The sequence below is a fragment of the Caloenas nicobarica genome, chromosome 2, assembly GCF_036013445.1.
Source record: "Caloenas nicobarica isolate bCalNic1 chromosome 2, bCalNic1.hap1, whole genome shotgun sequence".
Classification (NCBI taxonomy): domain Eukaryota; kingdom Metazoa; phylum Chordata; class Aves; order Columbiformes; family Columbidae; genus Caloenas; species Caloenas nicobarica.
The window spans coordinates 53,406,201-53,430,672 of NC_088246.1; the positions used below are offsets into that span (position 1 = coordinate 53,406,201).

The 24,472-nt window shown below is 38.6% G+C and overlaps 1 protein-coding gene across 1 annotated transcript in view; it reads left to right on the top strand.

Moving 5' to 3' along the window:
• The first annotated feature begins 3,293 nt into the window (after positions 1-3,293).
• The window catches only part of SUSD5 (sushi domain containing 5), a 41,490-nt gene continuing 20,311 nt past the window's right edge, over positions 3,294-24,472 (top strand). The window contains exons 1-2 of the mRNA XM_065629929.1: positions 3,294-3,393; positions 12,044-12,221. Of these exons, the coding sequence (XP_065486001.1) occupies positions 3,300-3,393; positions 12,044-12,221 (272 nt within the window). The 5' untranslated portion in view covers positions 3,294-3,299. The remainder of the gene's footprint in view (positions 3,394-12,043; positions 12,222-24,472) is intronic.

Sequence of the window (24,472 nt, forward strand, 5' to 3'; positions counted from 1 at the left end):
AGTGTCTATTTGCTCAAGGCCTTAGATTCCTAGGTCCTTATCTTGCAATGACTTAAGGTCATGTGTTAGAATTTGCAGAACTGGAGCCTGTACATCTATAATGTTTGTAGTATACACATTTTTAATGGCAGAAAGTAAGTATTCCTAGTCGTAGATATGAATAGACCAAATACAATAATCTCTATTGTAAATACATGGTCCTATTTTCAAATGTGTCTTTGTTCACCAAGGTGTTTTATTTAGTATCAAAAATCCACTCTAACCTGAGTGACATATTCCAGATGTCAACATATAGAGATGCTCTTCAGGTACTAGATGCCCAAACCATTATTGTGTGCTTCACAGCCCATGAGTGTTTTGCATGTGTACATTCTTACGTGTATGTACGTACTTTATGGCCCAGTGCCTTCACATACCTTACTCTGTATGTGAAAGTTAGCATATAGTGAAGCACTGTTTTATAAAATATCACTGTTGGCACATTCAGTACTCCCAAGGAAGGCACAATCTATGAGTTGTGTGAAGCTGCACATACAATTAATCTTTTGTAATGTGTCATAATACATTGTACATCATACACTGAATAGTTTGACCAGTGTGTTACTGTAGTGCTATGAATGCCTGAGGTTCTGAGCAAAAGGTTATATCTGTTTCTAACCATCTTAATGTCCAGATCTCATTGAAGTTTTGGTTCCAAGAAGCCCGAAATCTAAAGGCAGGATTAATGTTGATTTCAATGCAAAATAATGTGGACATCGTTTCACTACAAAACCTAATCTGCTCAGCTTTATGTAAGTCTTCCAAAGTGCACTAGGAGCAGGGTTTTTTGCCAATAGAAATATTACATTGCAAGGACAACAGTTTGGCAGAAAGGTACTTACCTTCCAGGGGTTAATAATAACTGGTCATTGTCCTTACCTTTCCACACTTACAGACTCACTTTACAGTTGAAGTGGGATGACAAGAGGAAGACAGGTCATCTATGAACTGTTCATGCCTTCAAAAAGGAACAGATCCTCTGGTCTGTTGTAATTCTTTAAAATCAGTAAGATCTTCAAGACTACAAGCTGAGATTTTCCAAGACAGAAGCCAGAGTGGCAACATGCCTTTACATATATCAACACGCCTTTACATATATCAACACAAGGAAGTGATCCAATTATAGCAAAACTAATCCAACAGGCCTTTGGAATTTTAGATGGAAATCTGGAAGATACTGTCCTTGCTTCCAACTGTTTTGGCCAAACTCATGAGGACAGCAAAGGGCCAACGAAGTCATCAGCCCTATGACAAGTGTCAAGGAAACCTGGAGCTATTGCTGTGGTCACATCAAGTGTCTGTTAATGTCTGTGTGTCTTGCTGTAATTACTTGCTCAGTTTCACAGAATCTCTTTGCTATCTCACTAAAAGTGTGTAGATTTAACATTTTCTCTCACCATTTTGTGTCCACTGATTTCTGAAATAGGGGTAGAACTATTGGCCCATTGGAGGGTTAAAAATTTTATGCCATTAGCTACGTCACTATTGAAAAAACACAAGTAAATTCAAAGAATGCTACAATTTTCTGTTTCCTTTTCTGTCATTCATATGCTAATCTCTGTTGTATAAAGCATACAGTTCCTGTTGAAGTAAAATGCAGTTATGTAGTTACATGATGCCAACCATCCCATGTTAAGGATGGAATGAGCAAGAAACTGCCCGTCCTTCTAATTCTGTGGTTCTTAAAAGTTAGGCTGGCAAGGAAACGTAAAGAAACCTGCTGCCATCCCTATTCTCTGGATAAACAGAAAATTCAAAGCTACTTGTCTGAAAGCTTCCAGCATGTACATTCACGTGCCATGCAAGAGTATAAAGAAGGGGAAGAAGCCTATGATTCTTTAAAAGTCAGCAGGATCAGAGCATTATCTGCCCAAATTGATCAAACACAGGTGTTTTTAAAGCTTCAATTATTATGGTATTATTTGCTTCCTTGAATACCATGTACAGAAGTTCCTGAGCTTGAGTCATTTCAGTCAGAATGAAAACAACATTGGGCAGGTTTGTCACTATCAGAGGATGCCTGCAACAGCCTACCAGCACCTTGCCGTGTCAGACACTGTGGCCTCTGGCAGTGAGGAGGGCCAGCTCCTTTCTACTGTTCCTGGTGGCTCAGAGTTTCTAGCAGACTGAGCAATTTTTGCCCAGCTTTGTATTTCTAAGGGAAAAAATTTTAAGAAGCTGAAATAAAAGCAAAATAGGATGGGAATACGAAAACAACATTTCTGAGCCCTGCTCAGTTCCAACAGCAACACAAAACTATTCTGTTTATATATTTAGCGAAATAAATCCTGGCATCACCACCAGTATGCTCCCTTTTATTGTGGGGGTTTCTTTTGAGTTGTGTTGGGACAAATATAGGACAAATGAGAATAAAGGATAGATGTCAGTGCCGTAAGTGCTAGTGGGAGCTGGAAACTCCCTTCATCAGCTGCTTTCAGAGTATTCAGACCTGACCAGCACCTTTTACCTGGACCAGGAGTGCTGACAGAGATCAGCTGGTGGACTCCTGCTTCGACCTTCAGTTCCTCATGCCTGTCCTGAACCTGGGATCTGAAATAGCAGGATTAACCCATCCCAACCCCAATCTTCAGGGAAGCTCGGCCACCAGGGTCCCATGCCATTTGTCACCTTTCCTCAGCTCTTACCTGAAGACCGTCACTCTTGCTGCAGCAGCCCCTGACCTGCAGCCCTCAGCTGTCTCATTTCATGTTGCAGAGAGAAAACGCTCCCCACGTCTGAACCCATCCCTCTGGAGATGTACAGCTAAGCCCACAAACTCACCAAGTACCAGCACCAGCATCAGCTATCTAGCTGCCCTTCTCCTCTCAGCCAGGGATTTCTTCTGTTCGTTGGTTGTCCTTTCCCCGCCTTTTCTCTCCCTCCTGGCTTTTACGTTTTCTTCCACTGTGATCCATTGGGTATTTACCGACGGGGTAATGTGACTTTTCACACCGGCTCTCTGCGTGCACTGCCCTGCAGACCGGTCTGGATAAAGCCTCTCCCCAACCCCAGCTGGCTGGACATCTCCCCCCCACCTTCCCCTCCCCTTCACACTAGCCAAGCCAAGGATTCCTCTCTCCCTCCCTCTTTCTTTTTCCACCCCTCCCGCCTTCAGTGCAAACCCAAGACGCAGGATCCTGCCGAGGGAAAGTGCTCCTTGAAATCATCACCGCAGACCCTGCTGTGAAAGTGCAGAGGAGGAGAGAGAAAAAGCCTCGGCAGCCAACCTCCCGCGGCTGAGGGCTTTTGCAAGCAGGGCAATGGCTTCAGCCTCTCAGAGATCCTCTCTCACCTTTCTCCAGGGCTTGGGATCTGTCTTCTTCATCCTTCAGATCATCTCTGTTCAAGCTGATGGTGAGTCCACCGTTCAGTTTGGGCTGGGTTGCTATGGCTGGAATGAGAGCTGTATGTTGAAATGTGTTATTGCAAAAAAAAAAAAAAAAAAATCCCACTTTTTTTTTTTTTTAATAAGAAACTTAAATACACGCCCCAGTTTGGGTTAGGAAATGTCTGATTCAGAGGTTTTTGAGACTCTACAAATATCCCAGGGTTAAGCAGAGAAAGGAAATAAGTTCCCAGAAGGCTAAGATTATTTTATTACAGCAAAATGACAGGATAGCGAACTTTTCCAGAGGAAATAAGACTAATAAAACAAAGCCAGAACATGAATAAGAAGACAGCTATATTTTAGGAGAGCTCTCCTTATAATTAGAAGTATCTTTTCTCCAAAGAACTTCCCCATCCACCTACTTCATATGCACCCCCAAGCTGATTTATATAGGCAAGTACTTGAGGAAGAGAAGTCAAAGGCTTTTGTAGCCTTTTCTGCTCAGTACCATACATGCTAAAGATGACTGCTCACCTTTCTGCATGCGAGTTTCATCTGCACTTCACTGCCAAGGGATGTGATCAGGACACGAATTTAGCTGAAGCACCAGCTACCCATGAAATGGGACATTTTACTTGCTGATGATAATCCCGAATAGCTGCACCCCTTGAAACTTTCCCGTAGCCTATTGCCCTTTTAATGATTAAGCCTATAGTAATGATGACCAACTTGCTTTAGCAAAAACACAATTTATTTTTAAAATGACTGTGTCTTTTCCTGGGAAAGAATGCTGAATGGCCACATTTTTTCACTTTCACAGCTGTGATAGATTTATGCCTGATCTCAGGATTTTTTTATTTTGGTACACTAATCCTTTACCATTGATGTTTGCTGCATTAGTCCAGAGAACAGCTCTTAAATATTATAGGGCAATAAAAAAACTCTTCTTTTTTGTTCTCAGAATATTTTTCCTCTTTAACCTAAATTTATTTCAGCTGATGACAAAGTATGGCAAAGGAAAGGGAGAAAATTAATCTTACTTCTATCTTTCTACCACTTTGTGTAAAATACCATTTATACAAGAGAACCCTGTCTTGTAAATTTGAAGAAAATTACTTTTCATTAAGAATAAAAGAAAATAAATGTATCAGGCAACTGCACTGTGTTTCAGTAGACAAAACTGCTATTCTGATTTTAGGAAATACTCGTTCCCTAGCAAAATGACTGTGAAATGAGGGGAAAAAAATGCATACCCGTGAAAGAGGTTTCTCCACAGAACTAAAGAAAAGGGAACAGGACAGGAATCATTAATCCTTTGCTAAGAATGCTTCATCTGAAGAATTTTCTTATGTTTTCAAGAGCATCTCCTAATTTATATTATTTCTGTAGAATTAATGGCATCATTTTGGTTCTTAAACGTCCTCTAAAAGAGAAGGGGAAAAAAATGTCATTTTAAGGCAGAGTTCGTGACAGATTTTAGTTGTCATTCAACAGGTTGTCGAATCCACACATGGTAAAGCAATTATAAGAATTAAAGGGTAGAATATCTGAAGTACATTACAGTTGTAGAGTATTATTATAATGCCATAGTTTCCATTTTAATTTAACTTCTAGTATCATTGTGAAAAACATGCCAGTCCTCTACTATCATGATCCTCAGTGTGTTCTCCTAAAATTCATATTCAAGCAAACAACTGTAACACTGTCCTATAAACCATCTGGCTTATTACACAGGGTGTTTCAAAAAAGATGGGCCCAATTTCAAAGCAGAGAGATTTCAAATTGGGCCAATCTTCTTGAAACACCCTGTACATTGATACAGAAGAAAACACTTCATGTGAACTTTAAAATTCACCACTATATGTAGGCTTACATATTTAAGACAATCTGAGAGTGCGAAACAGGATTAATACTTTTTTTATGACAGATTCAGGCCTGATCCAGGTGTGAAACCACCTTCTAGGTTCTCTAAGTTGTAGGTGAAAATACAATTGTGCTACTCTCTAATACATGCAAACGTCACTTAAGTGCAAAGGACCTTTTCTGGGTAACACATATGTATGTATTTGTTATTTTTAACTAAAAGTAACTGACTGTTTTGCAAACCGCCGAAGGGATTTTCAATTCACCTTGTAAAAACTCTGTGAAATTCAGACTGGCCCCCTGTTTGGAAGCAAACCTCTGAAACTGGTTACAATATATGTCCCTAAGGAAGACTTTCGCTTTATTATCTTGCACACAAATAATGATAAAGAATAGGCAATAACGCTGGAGACCAGCAAGGTCTGACGAAGGCGTAAAGCCTCAAAGCTTAATTGATCTCTTTTGACTAGTATTTACCACAGCACATATTGCTGTCGTGCGGATAGACTCCAGAAAGACCGAAGTAAATGGTGAAATCAAAGATAGCTTTGTTTCACTTTGCAGGTTTTTTTTACGGTGGAAATGTTCTTGCTCATAGCTGTTGAGGTCAGGGTCAGATGGACAGAAGGCTTCTCAAGGGCTTATTCCTGCTTTAATTTACGATAGCATGCCACTACTGATAATGTAGTTACTGGAGAATAATATAGGTTATCGTGACGGGTCTCAATTATACCAGTGCAAATGCAGGCTTTTTGGGAATTTCTTTGCATTTGCAGCTCGAGTAGGAGAAAAAGGGTGCAGTTTCATGCATGCTGCACAGGAGTGCCCTCCAGGGTTTTTTTAAACTCCTTTGGTCTTTTCATGGTAGCTAAAGTATCCATGTGTATGAACCATAGTTTTCTTCAGAGTACTTGCTCTGAGACAGAGAATGTCAGCAGAGGATGATGGCGATTAGTCTGCCTTATTACGACCCTCCTGAGCTTAAAAAAGCCCTAATTGCAAAACTTCACTAATTGTTCCAGAGTGAAGTTGGTCTGTTGACTAAATTTGGGTTACATGGAAGACTTGTAGGTCAAGCCAGTCATCTGCTGGTGACCATCTGTAGTGACCGCAGAGGTTGCAAATGGACAGATCTTGAGTCCAGAAAGCCAGGCACAATTAGGTGAGGATCTGAGCTGCATACTTCTGACCTAGAACCAGATATATCTGATGTCAAAGGTAGGATAGGATAAAAAACCCTACTATACTCTTTCCTTTGGCTTGCTTTGCACTTTTTTTGTAAAGAAGAGGGAAGAAGTATGCTTTTTCTCTTCTGCTCTCTCTAGACACTTGTATTTGAGCAGCAGGTGTCTAAGCATTTCAGGCTTCCACTTGCAAAACAGCACATATTCTTTTATGTTGCAAGAATGAATGCATAAACAATTCCAAGTATTTTATCCTAAAGTCTGTAGTAAAATTAAAATCTAAGCTCAAACTGAATTTAGCTGAAGAGGAATTCAAAGGTGACCTTCCAATTTTGCTATTTTTCTGATGATGTAATATTTTAAGCAATTTGAATTAAATAAGACATCTTTCACTTTAGTTTCTCGCAGAAATAAACTCTACATTCGTGAACACTCAGCAGAACTGGTAATTACCCAAATCTCTGTCTGTAATTGTACAGTTTTACTGAATCCTCCACTGTTACTATTACAATCAAGGCCATTGTTACACACAGCCATAGAAATGAAAATTAAATTGCTCTTGAAGTACAGAAGTGACCTTCCCTTCCTCAACTCTCTTTTACCTCAATTTGAAGTTTTTAACATTTAAGTAAAAATAAATTAGGCTCCACATTCGCACATCTTTCACCACATTTATTTTGTTGAAACTGATTAGATTTTATCCTTTGAACTAGTAATCATGTCATGAGATCAGCACACTGGACATGCCTTTTAAAGTGCTTTCATTTTATATTATTTGTGAGAGACATTTTTGTTTCAAAGTATATTTTGCTATACAGTTCTATGTTTCTTTTTCAAGCATGATGCAAATCCTGCTGAAGACATCGAGAACTTTGAACTCATTTCAGTGGGGTTTGAGCCATGCCTATACACCTCAGAAGAACTTAATGTGTCTGTTACTGTATTAAAATCAATTAGCCAAGCTCTGTCTTCTTGGTAAGCAAAAAAAATCTTCCAGTTCCGCTGAGATTCTTTAAAGTATGAAGAAACACATTTTGGACTGGTTTTATCTTTGAAGAATACCTTTTTTAGGCTTCTATATATCTGATTTTAGATGGCTCTTCAGTCTCAAAAGCATAATAAGGTCCAGTTGTTAGAAGCTGAGTGTAGCAAAATTTGAAACTGGAAATAACGTGGAGTGAGAGTAATGAACCATTGGAACAGTTTACTGTAAAGTGTGCTGTAAATTCTCCATTACTTGGAGTCATTGAATCATGACTGGATGCCTTTTGAAAAGACATGCTCTGGTTCAACCATGAATTTTTGGATTCGATGGTGGAATTACTGGGGGAAATCTACAGTCTAGTTATACAGAAATTAAACGAGGTGATAAAAACAAATCCTAGAAGACCTGAGTGCTATGGTTCCATGGGTATGTTTTCAATCAGAATATATTGGAGTACTCGTAAGTAAAATCCAAATTCAGCTATAACTTGTTTACAAAGTTTTAATGCCAAACAAAATTAAAAATTATTTTTATCAAGATATAAAAATATAATCAATATTCTGTAATAAGAGTTATCAGATGATGTTAGAAGTTAGCGATAGAAGCTAGTTATTAAAGACTCTTTTGATTCAAGTGTGAATTTTTCTTCAGAGCTATGAATCCAGCTGTTAATGAACAGTTGGAAGAATTATGTCTTATCACTTATGTCTTACCATTGAAGTTAAAACTTTTTTACTGATTTCAAGGGGAACCTGAAGAACCTTACTGTTACAAGGACATTTTTCATTCTGAACCTGCTAAATTCAAGATGTGCATTAAGCCTCCTGGGAGAGACTACTTTGCATGGATTTTTAGCTTGATCTTGAAACCAAAGGGATTGGCTTTGTTTAAAAGGCTTCAGAAAAGTATGTAGAGTTTTGGGAATAAATGTCCACACCACTTGTCCCATCACCACTTCATGGGAAACAAATGTTATGGGACAGAAATGAAGGGAGAGAGTTAAGAAGGAGTTCAAACATGGTGGCTGTTCAAAGGTACCACAACCGAAGGCATACTATGTTCTTCACACAAATAAACATGAAGATATGCTCCTTCATCTTGTGCCTTATGGAAATATAGAACAGTCTCATATTTAAAATTATTTATTTAAACCAGAATGACAATACATCGCTTGATACTATCTCAGAGAGAAAACTGATTTCAACTGTTCCACATTGTCATAATGTGCTAGAGAGAAAGCGGATACCATTTGAACTTTTCACAACTGCCATACCAAAAATGACTGTGATATCAAGTATGTGAGAAAAACCTTTTTAAAAAAAAACTTTCATTACAACTAGCAATGATACAAATTTTACAAATATTTAACCAGGACCCTTAGATCGCCAGCTTGAAAATGATAGCACTTTTGTGATAAAAAGTGAGAAAAATTCAACACATTAATGTCTCAAGCATGTTAGCCGTGCCACTGTAAGATTCAGAGTTCAATGTCAGTCTTGTAGTCTTATTTATTTAAGGGAATTTCCTGTTTTGATGTGCTTTTGTATTTTTCCTGTCACTGTGCAAGCACGTCTCCTGCATTTTTTTTCCTGTAAATGTCCCTCAGTAATGTAACACAGCTCAGGAGACTGGGGATCCAGCTATTCCATTGGTCAAGCATCTGATAAGTGAACCTTACTTGCTATTATATTTTCTAAGTAAGAGATGAGGCAAAAACATAGGACACATCTTAAAAACTGAGCAGATAGCCATAGAGCTTCTAAAGCTTTGGAGAAGATTCCTAGGTCAGCCTGGTAAGCAGGTCAGCCTTCTTTATCCACTTCTGGCTAATCAGAATTTCCTATAAAGCAGTTCACTGTAATTTTCCCAACCAGTAAGTCCTTCCTAGCTTACCCTAAAACCTACTTGTCTGCATAATTTGGACATCCCAGATACCTTTTTGAAGGACATGACCCTGTTTTGAATCAGCATTTTCATAGTTTCTAGCAAAAAGTTAATTTATCTTAAGTACTAGCAAATGTAGTTAAGGAAAACTGTTTAAGCCTCAGTCTTGGCTAGCTAAACACCTCTAAAAATGTAATTGTTACTTTCTCATAAAAAGACTAAGTGATGAGCTTAATTTCTTCTAATTATATCTAGATGGAACTCAATCTTTAATGATTTTCTTTCTTTAAGTCTTCTAACTGAAATACCAATAGCTGGAAAATAAGGGCTACTGCCATGTCAAACTAACATTTATGATTTACTTCAAATGCTACACAAACTTGCCCTATATGTCTTCAATGATACATCTCAGTCCTGGCAGTCAAATAGTGAAACACAGAATGTGGACAAGTTTTTATTTGGGACAAAGCCTCAGTAAAGAACTACATTTAATCCCTGCTTACCTTTAAGAAGGGAAATTGTTCCGCAACTTAAGAATGGTTCTTTAAAACTATCATCTTTCTGCTTATATTATCTGTCTCCCTACACCATACATATTTCACTATTCATGGCGTTGGAAACAGCAGTCTGCATTAGTCTCGTGTCCATTATTCGGGACATTTTGCAAAGAATCTTGATGTTTTGGTACTTAGGACTGTAGAGGTTCGCTTTTTTTACTGCTCTGTGTAAACTCCTCTGTTCTAATTACAATTCATGATAGTGATTATAGTTGAGAATCAAGAGACCGTGTGGTCTAGAGGTTAGAACACTGATCTATGCTTCTGAGTTGCATTCCTTGGTCAACTGCTGTTAACTTCCTTCTTCATCAGGATCCATCTGTGCTTGCTAGCTAATATAAACACAAATGACATATTTCCTTGAAAGAAACTTTGCATTCTTTTGCTGTAAGGACTGTAATATTTCCAGTGGGTTAAACCGTGCACAGGTGAGAACAGAAAGCTGTCAGGTACAGACCTACCCCATATCAGTTCCCTATATTTAGGATTAGATTCAGATTTATCCATTTGTTGAAATAAGAGGCAGCAGGGGTGGCACTTGTTAGAGAATCAGGCTGAAGCAGTCTGAAGGATTCCTGATATCCATCAATATATCCTGTGAGTGTGAAGCTACCTACATAGTGAACACTCTGTATGTGCTGGAAGCTTTGTGTTCATATAACCACTTCCACTAATCTACTTTTTAATAATACATGGTGTTTCCAGGCATTTACTGAATTTATTCTGTGTTCAGTTTTGGGCCCCTCATCATAAGAAGGACATCGAAGTACTAGAGAGAGTGAAGAGGAGGTGACAAAGCTGATGAGGGGTCCGGAGCACAAGTCTGATGAGGAGCAGCTGAGGGAACTGGGGCTGTTTAGCCTGGAGAAAAGGAGGCTGAGGAGAGACCTGATTGCTGTCTGCAACCACCTGAAAGGAGGTTGTAGCATGGAGGGTGTTGGTCTCTTCTCCCAAGTAGCAAGTGATAGGACAAGAGGAAATGGCCTCAAGTTGCACCAGGGGAGGTTCAGATTGGATATTAGGAAAAACTTCTTCATGGAAGGGTTGTGAAGCGTTGGAACAGGCTACCCAGGGAAGTGGTGGAGTCGCCATCCCTGGAGGCATTTAAAAGGCGTTTAGGCAAGGTTCTTAGGGACATGGTTTAGTGCTAGAGTTAGGTTAGATTATGGTTGGACTCGATAAACCTGAGAGTCTCTTCCAACTGAAATGATTCTATCATTCTATGATTCTAATAGTGTTTAAAAGTTGTCCTGTGCCTGCAAGAAACTCAGTCTTTACCTTTGAAATCTGGAAGGTATTCTGAGGATTGTTATCTTCAGAAAGAAGACACTTATGGCGATTTAAGTGTCGGCACTGTAAACTGTCTCATTGTTTATTTCTTTTTCTGTAGACATCTAGCTAATATGTTTATTCCATAACTCAATAACTTCTCAAGCTTCATTGCCAAAACTCCAGCTTCCCTATTCCCGGTTGCCAAAACCTCTAACTTTCATCCTTGCAGCTTTCACAGTGCTAGATACATTAAAGTAAAATAAACTGATCTGAAAATAAAAATAAAACAATGAATTTTTATGCTAAATACATTCTCATGCTCATTCAAAAAAAGGCCTTCTATTAAGAAAAAAATTCTGTCTGTCTTTCCAGAAAGATATGAAAACAAAGTGGCTTTGCAGCAGCATTTAGGCATACGTTGCCATGGAATTACATAATTTTGGGGTTTGAGAATAAGTATAAATCTATTTCTGACATGGAAGACTGGGTTCCAATATTGTCTATTAGATTTGTGCTTACTTTCTAGATGTAGTTGTTATGAATGTAATCGTAAAATGCTTAGTAATGAATTCCAGTGGCATAGCCTACAGGAGATGTTCTGACTTTGATTATTTATGTGCATATGAGAGAATGTTGTGCTTTCTCTCTCCAGATCTTAAGCATACAGAGGCAAGACAAGCTTCTCATACGGGCTAGGAATGAATAGGGGCTTACTCATATTTGCTTTTCTGTTGATGAACAAAATGAAAAGCTAAGATAAAAGTACTTACAGCATTGATAAAATTACTCATTCTGAGAAGTAGGTTGCTCATTAAAATGAAGTTAGTAAAAGCTGTAAGGCTTGACTTGGTGATAATTTGCAATATTTTTTGTTGAATATGTATTCAGTACAATACCATGATGAGTGACATGTCCTTTCTTGGTGCTGCAGGGAAAGTGTTTGCACTTGAGTCCAAGAACAACTCTCAGGGTCTGGATTTAGCTGAAGCTGAGAAAGCTTGTGTTGACCTGAGTGCTCACTTAGCAACTGCAGAAGAACTGAAAAGGGCTGTTCTGGACTGCTCTTTCGCTGGCTGCACCACGGGATGGCTTGCCGGTGGCTCCTCTGGGTAAGGACAACAGTATAATCCTTCCTGAGAAGTATGGATTGACAGCTGTCAAGCAAGTTTTCCTCCTTGACTATTACTGAAAAACACTGGCCACACTTCAAGCACCATGTCATGTAGCTAAATATGCAACTCTCCCCACAAAATCAATTTTGTACGGCTAATTTTGCAGGGACGCAAATATTTATCAGTCTCTGACCGTGTATTTCACAAATCTTAAGCGATTTCCTCTTTCTCTTTCCTTCTGAATTATGTCATTGTGGTTCCTTTTCACTTGGTCTACAGATGGGTGCTGAGTGCTATAGCAGCCTGCAGGCTGAGGACAGGGTGCTGGAGTTAGTGTTGGTGTTCCCACTAATTCTGTTATTCTCTGCTTCATAAGAAGCTCAGTTTGCTGAGCTTCTCATGGAAACCAGGTATCTGGCTCAGGTATTTGCACATATCGGAGTAGAAAAAAGGTGTGTTCAAATAGGTATGACTTTAAATGTACTTAGATATGGTATGCACACGTGGTAGAGAGTTTGTTGAGAAAGCTCACCAGGGAACTGAGATTGTCACTCAATATACTGTATTGTGTTATTCAAGATAGCTCAGGTCACTTGATGCAGCACTAGACTGAGTTTGCCTTGCATTACAGAAAGTCTTGCAAGTTGTACTGGCCTGGCACAGCCTCTCCAGGAAGCATCATCGCCTCCGTAGACACCAGTTTAAAGCAGGAATGTATCAGTGTCCTGTGATAGAAACTGCTTCCCTCTGTTGATCATAGTTCCAGGAGGCAAGAGTCAGCCTTCATGAGTACTCCAGAAGTCCCAATGGCTTTCAGTGAAATTTAAGATTTTGAGAACGTATGGCCACAGAGGTGCTCGCTATATGGCAGAAGCAGCATGGTCCTGCCACCATGCCATTCTGCTGTGGCTGATGAGGGCTTCCCGAACTCAAGCTCATTCAGACTCATTCCAGTCTTGCACGGGTCCAGCTCTGTGGCACTGCATTGGGCCTAGAGCCTACAATCCAACTGCTCAGTCTCTTCCAAAATGAAAATCTTCACGGCATGCCTCAAGGTGTTGTAGACAGGCTTCATATTTCACAGAGACCAAATCACAGGAAACTCAATTTAAAAAAAAAAAAAAAAAGAAATGGAGGAGCTGAGGGTTGACATGAATTTCTTGTGTCACTGAAGCTGGGACCATACAGGAATTGCCCAGAGGGAGCATGAGTAGATCTGAAGCCCCTTCTCTCTTGAGTCTTTCCTTCAGCAAACTTACCAGTCACAGCCATAGCATAATACATATATTCATTCCGTTGAGGTGCTTTACAAAGTTCTCATGAGTTAGAGGGTGATATCTAATCTACTGTCAATATTCAATGGTGATAAAGTTTTGTTTTATCAAGATACTGTTTTCAAGTTCCCAAACTTCAGTGTATTATTGGGTTTTGTGACAGTTATCAGTTGCTTAAGTAAAAACTGATATTTATGTATTTTTAGTGATAAAGTTTCCAAACAACACAAAGTTGCTACTATTAATGAAAGGTCATATTTAAACAACTTCAAGCAAAAGCAACTAATTCTGTGGCGGGTTTTTTTGTTTTGTTTTGTTTTTCCCCAGGCAAATGAGTGTTTGAAAATTTGTTCGTATGTACTTTGGTCATTAAAAAAAAATTCAAAAATCCCTCAGGATATAAACCAGTGACCTAAACCCTAATTTTTTTTTCTCTGTTATGGAAGTAAGGAATGATGGTGTGTAGGAGAAGAAACTGTCCCTTTTTTATCTAAGCAAATAAGTAAGTCCTGAGAGATCCTCAATTTATTGCTGCAGGCACTGGAGCTACAACTATTGATAGACCAGTTGTGGACCTGTCCCTGAATATCTTCAATATCAAAACTGGATACAGTGATAGTGTTGTACACATCACACCATGATGATGTGAGAATATACACACCATCATATCAATGGGATGGGGAGGAAGGGAAGATTTTTCATCCCTTCCAATTTTCTGTACTCTATTCCTCCAGTAAACCTGTCCTTAACATAGAAGTCTCTATTGGAAAGGATATTGTGTGGGCACATCAGCATGCCGTTGCTGTGCTGTCACCACATCTGACCTTCACTGGAGAGCTTCTCCAGAAAGCGAAGTTCTTCAGAGCTGGAGCTTGATAGTTTCTTCTCTGGGACTATTTTACCCATGGCTGGGCAAGCACTAGAATGTATGTTACTTGGTTCACTGAACTGGATATTTTTGACTTTGGGGAAAAACAGGAAAAGTATAATGCCTGAAAAGGCTATACTGGTTTCACTGCTAGCTAATGCAGCTCTGGAGAAGGAAATTAGCAGCTGAGTGCAAAGGATGCAAATGAGAAAAAGTTATTCAAGTTGGGCAAGCTCAAGTAGAATATAAAGACTTTCAGAGGCATTTAGAGATGAGCAGGCAAAATGATAACAAATGGACTTCAATGATAATATATGCAGGAGGAATATGCAATCTACCTGAAAATATATTGCAGGTTCTGCTTTACCTCTGTCAGCCCAGAAAAAAATGCGAGGACATCACTATGAACAGCACAAAGAAAACTTCTGTCAAACTGCAGCTGTAGTTAAAACAAACAAACAAGCAAGCAAAGAAGTTGCTAGAGTGCTAATGGAAAGGGATGGAGAATATAAAAAGTATATACAAATATACATGCACCTATAGGTCAGTGTAACAGCCACCTTTGGAATACTATATATATCACTGATACGACATCTAAAGAAAGGTACTGAAAGAGGCTCAAAAAAGGGCTCAAGAATGATTAAAGGAATGGAAAATATATCTACAGTTGCCTATCCAATACTTTGGGCCCTTACTTGATAAATGGAAACATGACAGCAGGGATAAAGGATAGCTGGTACACAGAAGAACCTCAATCCACATTCAACTGATTTAACAAAGAGAGGGGAAAGCAGGCTTCACAGCATGCCCAGAAGGTTACAGAAGTAGGGAAAATTATTTCCAAAATAAAGGACGGTTTGCCAAGCACACCTTGTGTTATTTATCTTGATGGACCTCCACATCTTTCAATGTGACGGCCTGGCCCAGGGACAGAAGTGACCTCCCCACGTTTGCCAGGTCCAAAACAGTTCAGGACTTTATAGGCTGGATCTAAAACCTTGGATTCCTCCCAGCAGCTGACTGGCGTCCAGTGCAGATCACAGAGCTTTAGTCTAATATTCTCCCATATCCTCTTGGACCATGCACATCAGAATGTAGATGAATAGGAGGGAACATGATAAAAGAAGTTCCTACTTTCAGGAAGAATGCAGTTTGGTTTACTTCTTTGGTGCCTGGAAAGTATCCTAGTCTTTCCCCTGAAGGAAAATGGATTAGACATTGGCAGTAGAAGTAAACACAAACAAATGATGTGAGTAAAGTCATTATAGTGTTGCAGATTTTCTGACACGGTTCAGTCCTCCTTCCACCACATAGACTTAAAACTGAACAGGAGCTCTAGAAAAGATGTAAGAACCTTTTCACCTCTAGATCGATTTTCCAGGTTTTGCACAATTCAGTGATTTGTTCACTTCTGATGACTATTTTATGGTCTTAGTGAACAGTTACAATCCTACAATCCTACAATCCGAGTAAATATATCCATCACTGTTGGCGGTTGTGTCCTTATTATTATTTTTACAACCAAATAAGGGCCTGGAAACCCATGGGAGTTTCTCCTGTTATGACCAAGGCACATCACTGAGCTGGCATGAGTGTGTTTACACTGCCTGCTCTCTGGGCTATACCTCTTATATGGGCAAAGAGGAGAGTTCAGTCTGAAGAACTAGACCAATTTAGGTGACTGTCAAACTTCTGATGACTCATATGTAAATATGGATCCATATGTAAATATGCACACATTTTGAGATTATAATGGGATGTCTGCTGTTGGATCCAATGAGGTTGTGGCCACCCAGCTCACGCCAGCCTGGTTCTTCCTGACCCACTGCAGTGACTGTTGCCTCCTCAGCTGTGCTGGTAGAGCTGCTTGTCTCTTGTCTATTTTAAGTCAGAAGTGAGCAGGGTGAGCAACCAGCTGCTAGTTAGGGTGTTAAAAACCATTGTTCTGCAGAGAGTGGTGCTGGTGGGAGAAAACACCAGTCTGCTGGTGGAGATGGTCATGTTATGCTCTCTTATCCACTTCAATCCCTACAAACTCGGTTAGCCCAAGCAGCAGGTCTTGACAAATATGGTTCACTTCAACTGACGTAGGATGGAAATTGCTTAAACAAATAGATCCTTGCCAGCAAATCCAAAGAGACAATAAACTGGGTGGTTTTGTGGTTCGAGCAGCCTGGGACAGAACCTCTTTCACAGGCATAAGGGAATGTTTTTGTCTTCTGCCTTCATTTGTTCAGACCAACCCAATTCCAAGTTCAGGGCTCTTCTCACAGGCAAGTCACTGGCAGGTCCAAAGGCTTGGGAACTTTTAGAGAAGAGCCACTGACAAGTAGATAAGGATAAGAGGATGAGGAGGTAATTTCTTCCAGCAGCCCAGAAGTAAACCATTTACACGTCAGTCCTGACATGTGTGACTTATAAGGCATTACACATTGTTACATTTCAGGAAATGAAATGTTGTTAGGCAAGTCTCATTTGTCAGATGAGCCCTAATAGCTATTTATACTAAAAATGAAACTCTCACAACTTATTTGCATGTCAGACAAGTGAGTCAGTAAAACCAGCAAGCGATCTGCCAGAATATAAAAGAAAAAAGGTGGCAGAGTTCTCTGAAGGGCTCTCACTGCTATCTTTTGAATTCAGATGTCATACTGGAAAACCTCGTGTCAAGTCCTGTAGGGTCTTACGTTCATTTCTGGGGTTTTTGAAATTTGGAAAGTGAACATGACGCAATTTTTCTCCTGATCAGCCTCGTGCACAGAATATTGGAAAGCAGCTATTTATTTGAGAAATTGTAGACATCCTCAACAGCTTCTATTAAGATTTTCTTAGCAAATTTACTCATTTCCATCACTTTTCTAGGACTGAAAACTGAAGCTGTCCTATTCCCTATCCCACTGCCTATTTGTCTACAAAAGAATGAAGCCATGTTTCCCTTCTATAAGGGCTTTGAAGCTCTGCATAGACTTTCTGTTCTATGATAGACCTCCTGCAGGGCTGTCAACCTGTTTATTTGCATGAAATTTCCCTGGGCTGGTTCATACCCAGTCCCTGGAGGGTTTATTTCAGAGGGGAGTGAGCAAGCAGAGTCAGCTAGAATAAGCCTTGCTGTGAGACTCAGAAGACTGGGGTTCTTTTCTTGGCTGACCACAGACCAGATGTTTGCTGCTAGGAAAATTACTTCATTTCTATTTTTCCTTCCTTTTGTTAGCTCTTTGGGTTTTGCACTGACTCCTATTAAATGCTTCTATAGTGTCAAACAAAACAGGGCCCTCACTGCAGATGACACGAGTGGGAAATATAATAACAGGACTCAGAAATGACATTTCACAAGAGTACTTACTTCTTTTTCTGCCTACTCTGTGGGACTTGCCCAACATCTGGCAGTAGGGTAATAACAGCACATTTCTTGGGAAAGACAAAAGCAATACACAAGGAATGAAACAAGGGTCAGTCACTAACCCTTGCCAGTCCTCTCATCTGTGTGTGTGTGTAAACCCTTGGACTTGTGGGCCCTGTGAAATCTGTGCAGGTGTACATGCTATAACAGGCCCACTTGCTTATTTGCAGAGAAGCAGTCCTAACGATATGTCAGTATGGCAAGCTCTCTGTCTTATTTTGAGGCTGTGCCCAAGCTGCCTGATGATAATACATACGAATTTGCTCCCAGACATGTGGATGAGATAGATCAATTAATCCCTTTCAAGACAAAAATCCAGACATAGCTGACAGGACATGGTCCAATTCAAAGTGCTAAAATGGCTTATGAACCTGTCTGAGGGGGCCTTGCACTTCATGTCTTCATGTCACATGCCTTCATGTCACAAACTCTAGTCCTGCAACCCACAGCCGGTGTCATGCTCTGATAGAAGATGACTTTGTCTTCTCATTGTTTCTTGTCGATCATCTCAGAAATTCTCATACAGAGAAAAAAACAAACTAATTGTGTTTCAGGAATATGGATTTCTACAAGGAGTTCAGTCAAGAGATTTGAATTTAATGTATGGACATGGCCAGTTTACTCCAAGGAATGATATCACTGAGTAGTGTGGACATGAGCCACTTTGCATCAGCTTTGGGGGGGATGTATATCTTTTCTTGGCACAACCTGAGAAGACAGCCTGGGCAAAGTATGACAGACATAGTTCTTGTAAATCAGACATCCCAATAACTGAAGAGTTTTTTAGAAAATTTACTTTTTCAGGAAAAGCATCATACAGAAGGAAATACATTTTGATGGATTTTCTAGGAAAAGCACCCAAAACACCATCTGCTGAACTGTAGCATCACAGTCCTCAGAGTAGCCATTTATTTAGCTGAGACTCACATTTTTACATTGTATCTTTACTGGGAGGTTCTTTTTTAACAAATTTGAGGGCTTTAGCAAAACTTCAGCAAACTTTGGCACAAAACGTAGGGGTATGCTAGTGAAATTCATTAATGCCAGAGGGTTAGAACTCATTGTTAAGACCAAGGAAAATCACAATATTGAACATGAAGGTAAGCCTGACTTCAGAGATGGAGTAACAGAAATGGGGTGCAATGTAACAGTATTGCACGAAGTCTGAAAGAAATTTCTGCCTTAAGCTTGCACTTGGCTGGAAAAGGCAGAGCAGGAGAAAGAGCTGGGTGTAGTCAGGACAGCAATGAGCTTGTAATAAAATAAAATAAAATAAAATAAAAATAAAATAAAATAAAATATAATAAAATAAAATAACTCACATTTGTCAGTTAATTGTGAGTTCAAATTTGTGAAAAAAATGAAACGCAGTCCTCCTAAAAGACATCCGGCAGCTCTTTCAGAGACAAGGCAGTACTGAAGGGCCTCAACAAGGCACTGGGGAGGCACCACCTGCAATAGTGCAATGTAATAATTCTTGGCACCCAAGCTCAGAAGGGATGAGTTCAGACAAGGATCAGTCCAAGAAAGCACCTCTCTTATCAGAAGTTATTAAAGGCCATCGGTTTGTTTAGCGTAGCAAAACGATGACAGAAAGGGGATATGCTCACTCTTAGCAAATGCACAAGAGGGACTAATACCAAGATTTTAACTTGCCAGTTAGTTCTAGCAAGGTTGATTTTCTAATTTTCAAAAGAACTTTTCATATTTTGCCCCTTTTTTAGAATCTCTGTAATGTTTTGTCCTATCTGAGAGCTCTCTGTCTGCGCATTGATCTTCTTTGTAAATTAATAGCATTCAGAATTTTTTAAAAATTTTTTTAAATGCTTTGGTAACTAATCAATAACATCTGTTATGAAAGCCATGGATTAAACTGGAGCTCCTAAAATCAAATTGGGTAAAACCAACTTTATAGCGACACTTGAGGTGTCTCTGAACACCAAACTAGTCCAGGCCAGGAAGCAACATGATTCTCCTCTACATGCACTAAGAATGCTCAAATTATATGTACATAGTGATATTATAGTAAAATGGCTATATAAAATATTTCATACTAAGCTACAGTATGAAAATCTGCATGAATGAGCCATATTTATTTAATGAACAGAGGCCTTACTATTGCAGTAGTCATATGTACAATTTTAAGTACAAAAGGCTGCATTTTGGTGTATATTTTTAAGAATCTAAAGGATATTGGTTCTGCCTGGGTAAGACCTCATTTTGACATTTCCAGTGGCAGTATTGCTGTTGGAATGTCTTCATGTCACACTTAGCAGCTGCTTTCTTTGGGCCACATCCAGCCAAAATTAGCCTCTATAGTTCCCAGTCAATGGACTTTCCAAAGCCCACCTGTGCTCCCCTTCATGACTTTTCAGGGAAATTTTCTTCCCTTTGGTAATCGTGAACATGTCATTTATGTTTTATTTCTCATCAGAGCCAGCTTTATAATTTGCAGTTTCCCAAACTACAGAAGGGAAAGACTAAGAATAAAAATCCTCTAGTTTGGCTTCCAGACTACTGTTTTTTTTTCTCTCACCTAGTTACTGAAACACAAGTGGTAAAGCTGACCCATGAAAAAAATTAGCATAGGATGTCAAAGATTTATCTTGACTAAGAAAAGTGATGAAGTTTTTAACTTTCTAATTAGGGAAGTCTTGTTATATTATGTTGTGAATCAGACTTTCACAGTGCTTCAGCTAACACATTGTTGATGATGTTCTTCTGAGTTGAATATATTAATATGCAAGATCATACTACTATGAATAAATGTCATAAGACCATTCTGACTCAGTTCAGTGAATTTATTGACTAAGACTACAAAACTCGCCATCAACTGGCAGATAAAGTAGCGACTACAAAGCTTCCCAATCCCACTTACTGGTTTCTGTGCTGATGGATCACACTATGCCATATAAACTCAGCTGTTAACACCATATGTTTTAACTTGGGTTTACTGAAAAATTTTCAAGTATTACAAAACTGCAACATGATTATCTTAGAAAGTAGAAGTACCAGGGGATACTACTATTAAAAATGTATAATTTATATAAAAATATTATGTGTTTATTATATATATTTATTGTAGATGCGTATAGACAATACATAAAATCGGATATCATTATATGGCTTGAATGTATCATTATGATATATTTAATAACATATATTACATAATGGCATATTATGGCATATTGTGAAATAAACACTATTCATGCCAGCTTTTCTGCTATTTCCTTCTTTGAATAGAGGAATTAGGTGAAGTGTGAAATATACCAGTTACTCATTGGTTACATAATGGATTAGGAAAAAAATTAATGAGTTGAAGGAAGTCTAGTTCATACCTTATTGTGCTATATAATACATTTTCTCCTTGTGTGTGCACATGATAAATGCAATATTTGAGTTATGTCGCAGGAAAGCAATGATAAGCTTGGCCACTCTCCGATCTTTCTTTCAGTGTAGGTACAGAGGAAGGACTGTTAATCGTTCTTAGTTGGATGAATTTTATCACACTGTAGGAATTAAGCTGAGGTTCAACATAACACAGAGTCTCTGTGATCTCCTGTTTTCTCACTTGGGAGGACAAGAGGCATCATGAAGCAGGTTGTCCTGCTAGGCTGGGTAGCAGTGGACTGAGAATATTTGTGGTAGTTTTTGGCTTGGCTTGTCAAGGAACCAAAGGAGACACCATCAGGCACCCTCCCACTTTCCATTAGAGAGCAGGGGTTCTTGTCAATGCCACTAAAACCCCTCCTTTCCCAACTATATTTTTACCTTTCTGATAGTGTATGGTATTTACGTGGTCTATAGTGACAGTATGTGTGACTGATTTTTACGAGGTGACAGTGAGTTCATGGCCACATAAAAATAATTTTCAGGGAAGTGTGGATGTTTCAAGATGTGTATTAAATAGACAGGATTATTATGGATAATCTGCCTTCTGAAGTCAGTATGTTTCTTCTCAGCATGTGTACTTTCATAAGAGATCTCTACAGAAGGAAAAATAAAATTGCATTTGTTTCTTAAATACGAGGTACAAAATCATGCTCTACATTGCTCTAAACATCAGATTACAATGAATGCTGAGTAATGAGCAAGGCTGTTTAAGTTCAATTATTACATGAAAGTAGCAATAAATAGCATTAACATTCTCTGCATGACTACATTCTTCTAAATGGCTGGGTAGGTGGTTGTATCCCTAAAATAAGTACAAAATCTGTGGCATTCTCTCAACCATGATGCATGCTCCAGTGCAACAATTCAAAATAGTAAAGAAGCGAACTACACAATACATTTCCACAACCTCTCAGTGAGGTGCTGGAAAGATAGGAAAAATGTACGATTTTTTTTTTTCAGCATGGCAATGCTGCTGCTGAAGAAGTTTTAAAATATATTGACTTCTGAATTGATAGCCATTTTTTGGTCCTCAAATGAAAAATGTAACAAAGTTAAATGCACCAAAACGTACCTTTTAGAACTGAGACAAAAGTGTATTTATGTATTCAATCCATAATTACATATGAAAACCTAGCATTTTAGGATTTAGCGAAACATATACCCACCCTCAAGAACTCAGAGAAAATACTATTATTGTGTATTTTTAGTCATACCTGGAGTCCTACTGGCTGAAAAGAGACTATTTCTATGCCAACGGTGTTGCAGATCTGCTCATTAGACCCACTACTGAGAAATGCTGAGCAGTCTTGATGCTCCTTTCAGCAGCAGTAATAACAGCTTACTGAAGATGTTTAGAGCTTGCAGGATTGACCTTGTGGTAGGAAACTACTGACAGAGAAGGAAGAATGGGAGAGATGAAATTGATTTTTTTTCTGATGATTTATCTCATCTCGGAAGAATTACATTAGAACATTTGCAGTTTTAATCAGATCAATTTTAATATGACAAAAATCCAAATTAAAGTCCTAAGGAGAAGATTAACCAGGGTCTAGTCTGTTGTAGGAAAAAAAGGAATAGACAGGAGGAACAATTTTTAAACTTCATGTACAAAAAAGTTTAGTGAGAAATACATATTTTAATAGGGATACAGAATACAGAATTTTAAATAAAATAAAAAAATACATAATTTTAAATAAAATATGGAATTTTAAAAAATCTTATCATCATTTAAAAGTTTTGTATATAACATTAAATCTATACGCAAGATACATCTTTGTAAGTCTGGTCTCATTAGATAGCTGCTAAGAAATGCTCTTAAAATTAATTAACTAATCAATATATTCTGCTAACTACAAACTTGTAATTCATTGTACATGTCAGTATCTGTCTATTCAGTGTTGTCAGGCATACCTGATCTGGGTACCTAAGTGAGTGAGCAATTATGGGAAAGATTAATGTTGGTAAGTCACCTTTTGAAGGGACACATAACTGTTGCATTCACTTAAGCCTTGTAAGACCTAGTGGAACAAGATGTGAATACATAAAAATATTTTCTAATTGATGGCCTGATTCTCCCAGTCATCTGAACTCACTTTGGCAGACCAAGTCACTTTTGCCTAGGTGCCTGTGCCAGTAATGACTTAGAGGACTCAGACTTTAAATGCATTAAATTCTAAGAGAACTTGATTTTAAACTTGTGTGGACAATATTGTCCTTCAAGTGACCCCCTCCCCCCCAAAAAAAAATCAAGGGTTGTTTTCCTTACAAAAGAAACATATTTGATTTGAAATCGTAAAGGGGCTTTGGTAGGGGATGACATCATGTCGTTTTCCAGAGCGCAAGTGTGGTAAGAACCATTCTTGTACATATGCGTGACCACCACCATATGGCTTGTTTCACATTGCTTTTGTTTGTTTACATTACATGAACATTAAAGTTGCATATTTAACTGCTTAAAAGCTAACACATGCCAGAATGAAGATCGTCTGTACAACTGTAGTTCAGCACACTTGTGTAAATCAGTGGTTATTTAGCAATTAAGTGCATTATCAAATACTGGTTTTTTATTGGATCTTTTCCATGCTCAGTAAATGGGCAGTTAGTCAACATTTGTTTTATTCCCCAAATTGAGTGCGAGACTGACAACAAAATTAGTTCAGCCATTGCACGATACATAATGATGAATTTCCTTCACTGGAAAGATTCCTCTGTGGAAAGCATTTTTGTCTTGCTTTTGCTAAAATAGCTGACCGTGCAATGCTTCTACAAACCTGCTGTCCACAAAAAATAAAACCCACACCATTAATATCCAGCTGCAAAAATTTGGGCTGAAGTAGCTTTTATAGCCTTTATAACCTTCGATGTAACTGTAAAACCAGTGTTTTCTACAACAAACTGTATTCTATTCGTTAGTTTTAAGCAGCCAGTATAGACGAGAGAAGAAATAATTAGTAATCTCTTCCTTCATGTTTAGCATCTACATGGTTGTAAAAGCAAATACAGATTTATTACCCTCATTTAAGCCTATGAAGGGCAACAGGATGTATTAGGTACTGCTGAGTATCAAACTAGAAGAAATAGAGTTTACACAAAGGAGTGGAATTACTGTTTAAAAAAATATAACAGTGTTTCTTCCAAGAAATCAAGATGAATTTTCTGAGCTTGTATGAGTTAGCTTTTGACCAGCTAAATATGCAACCTTAATGGTCTTTTAATGTAAAATGCTAATGATTTATAATCTTTCAGACCAAATCTTGAGTTTTCTAATAATTTTTATCCAGGTGTCATTGGTAGGAATATGTATTACTGGAAT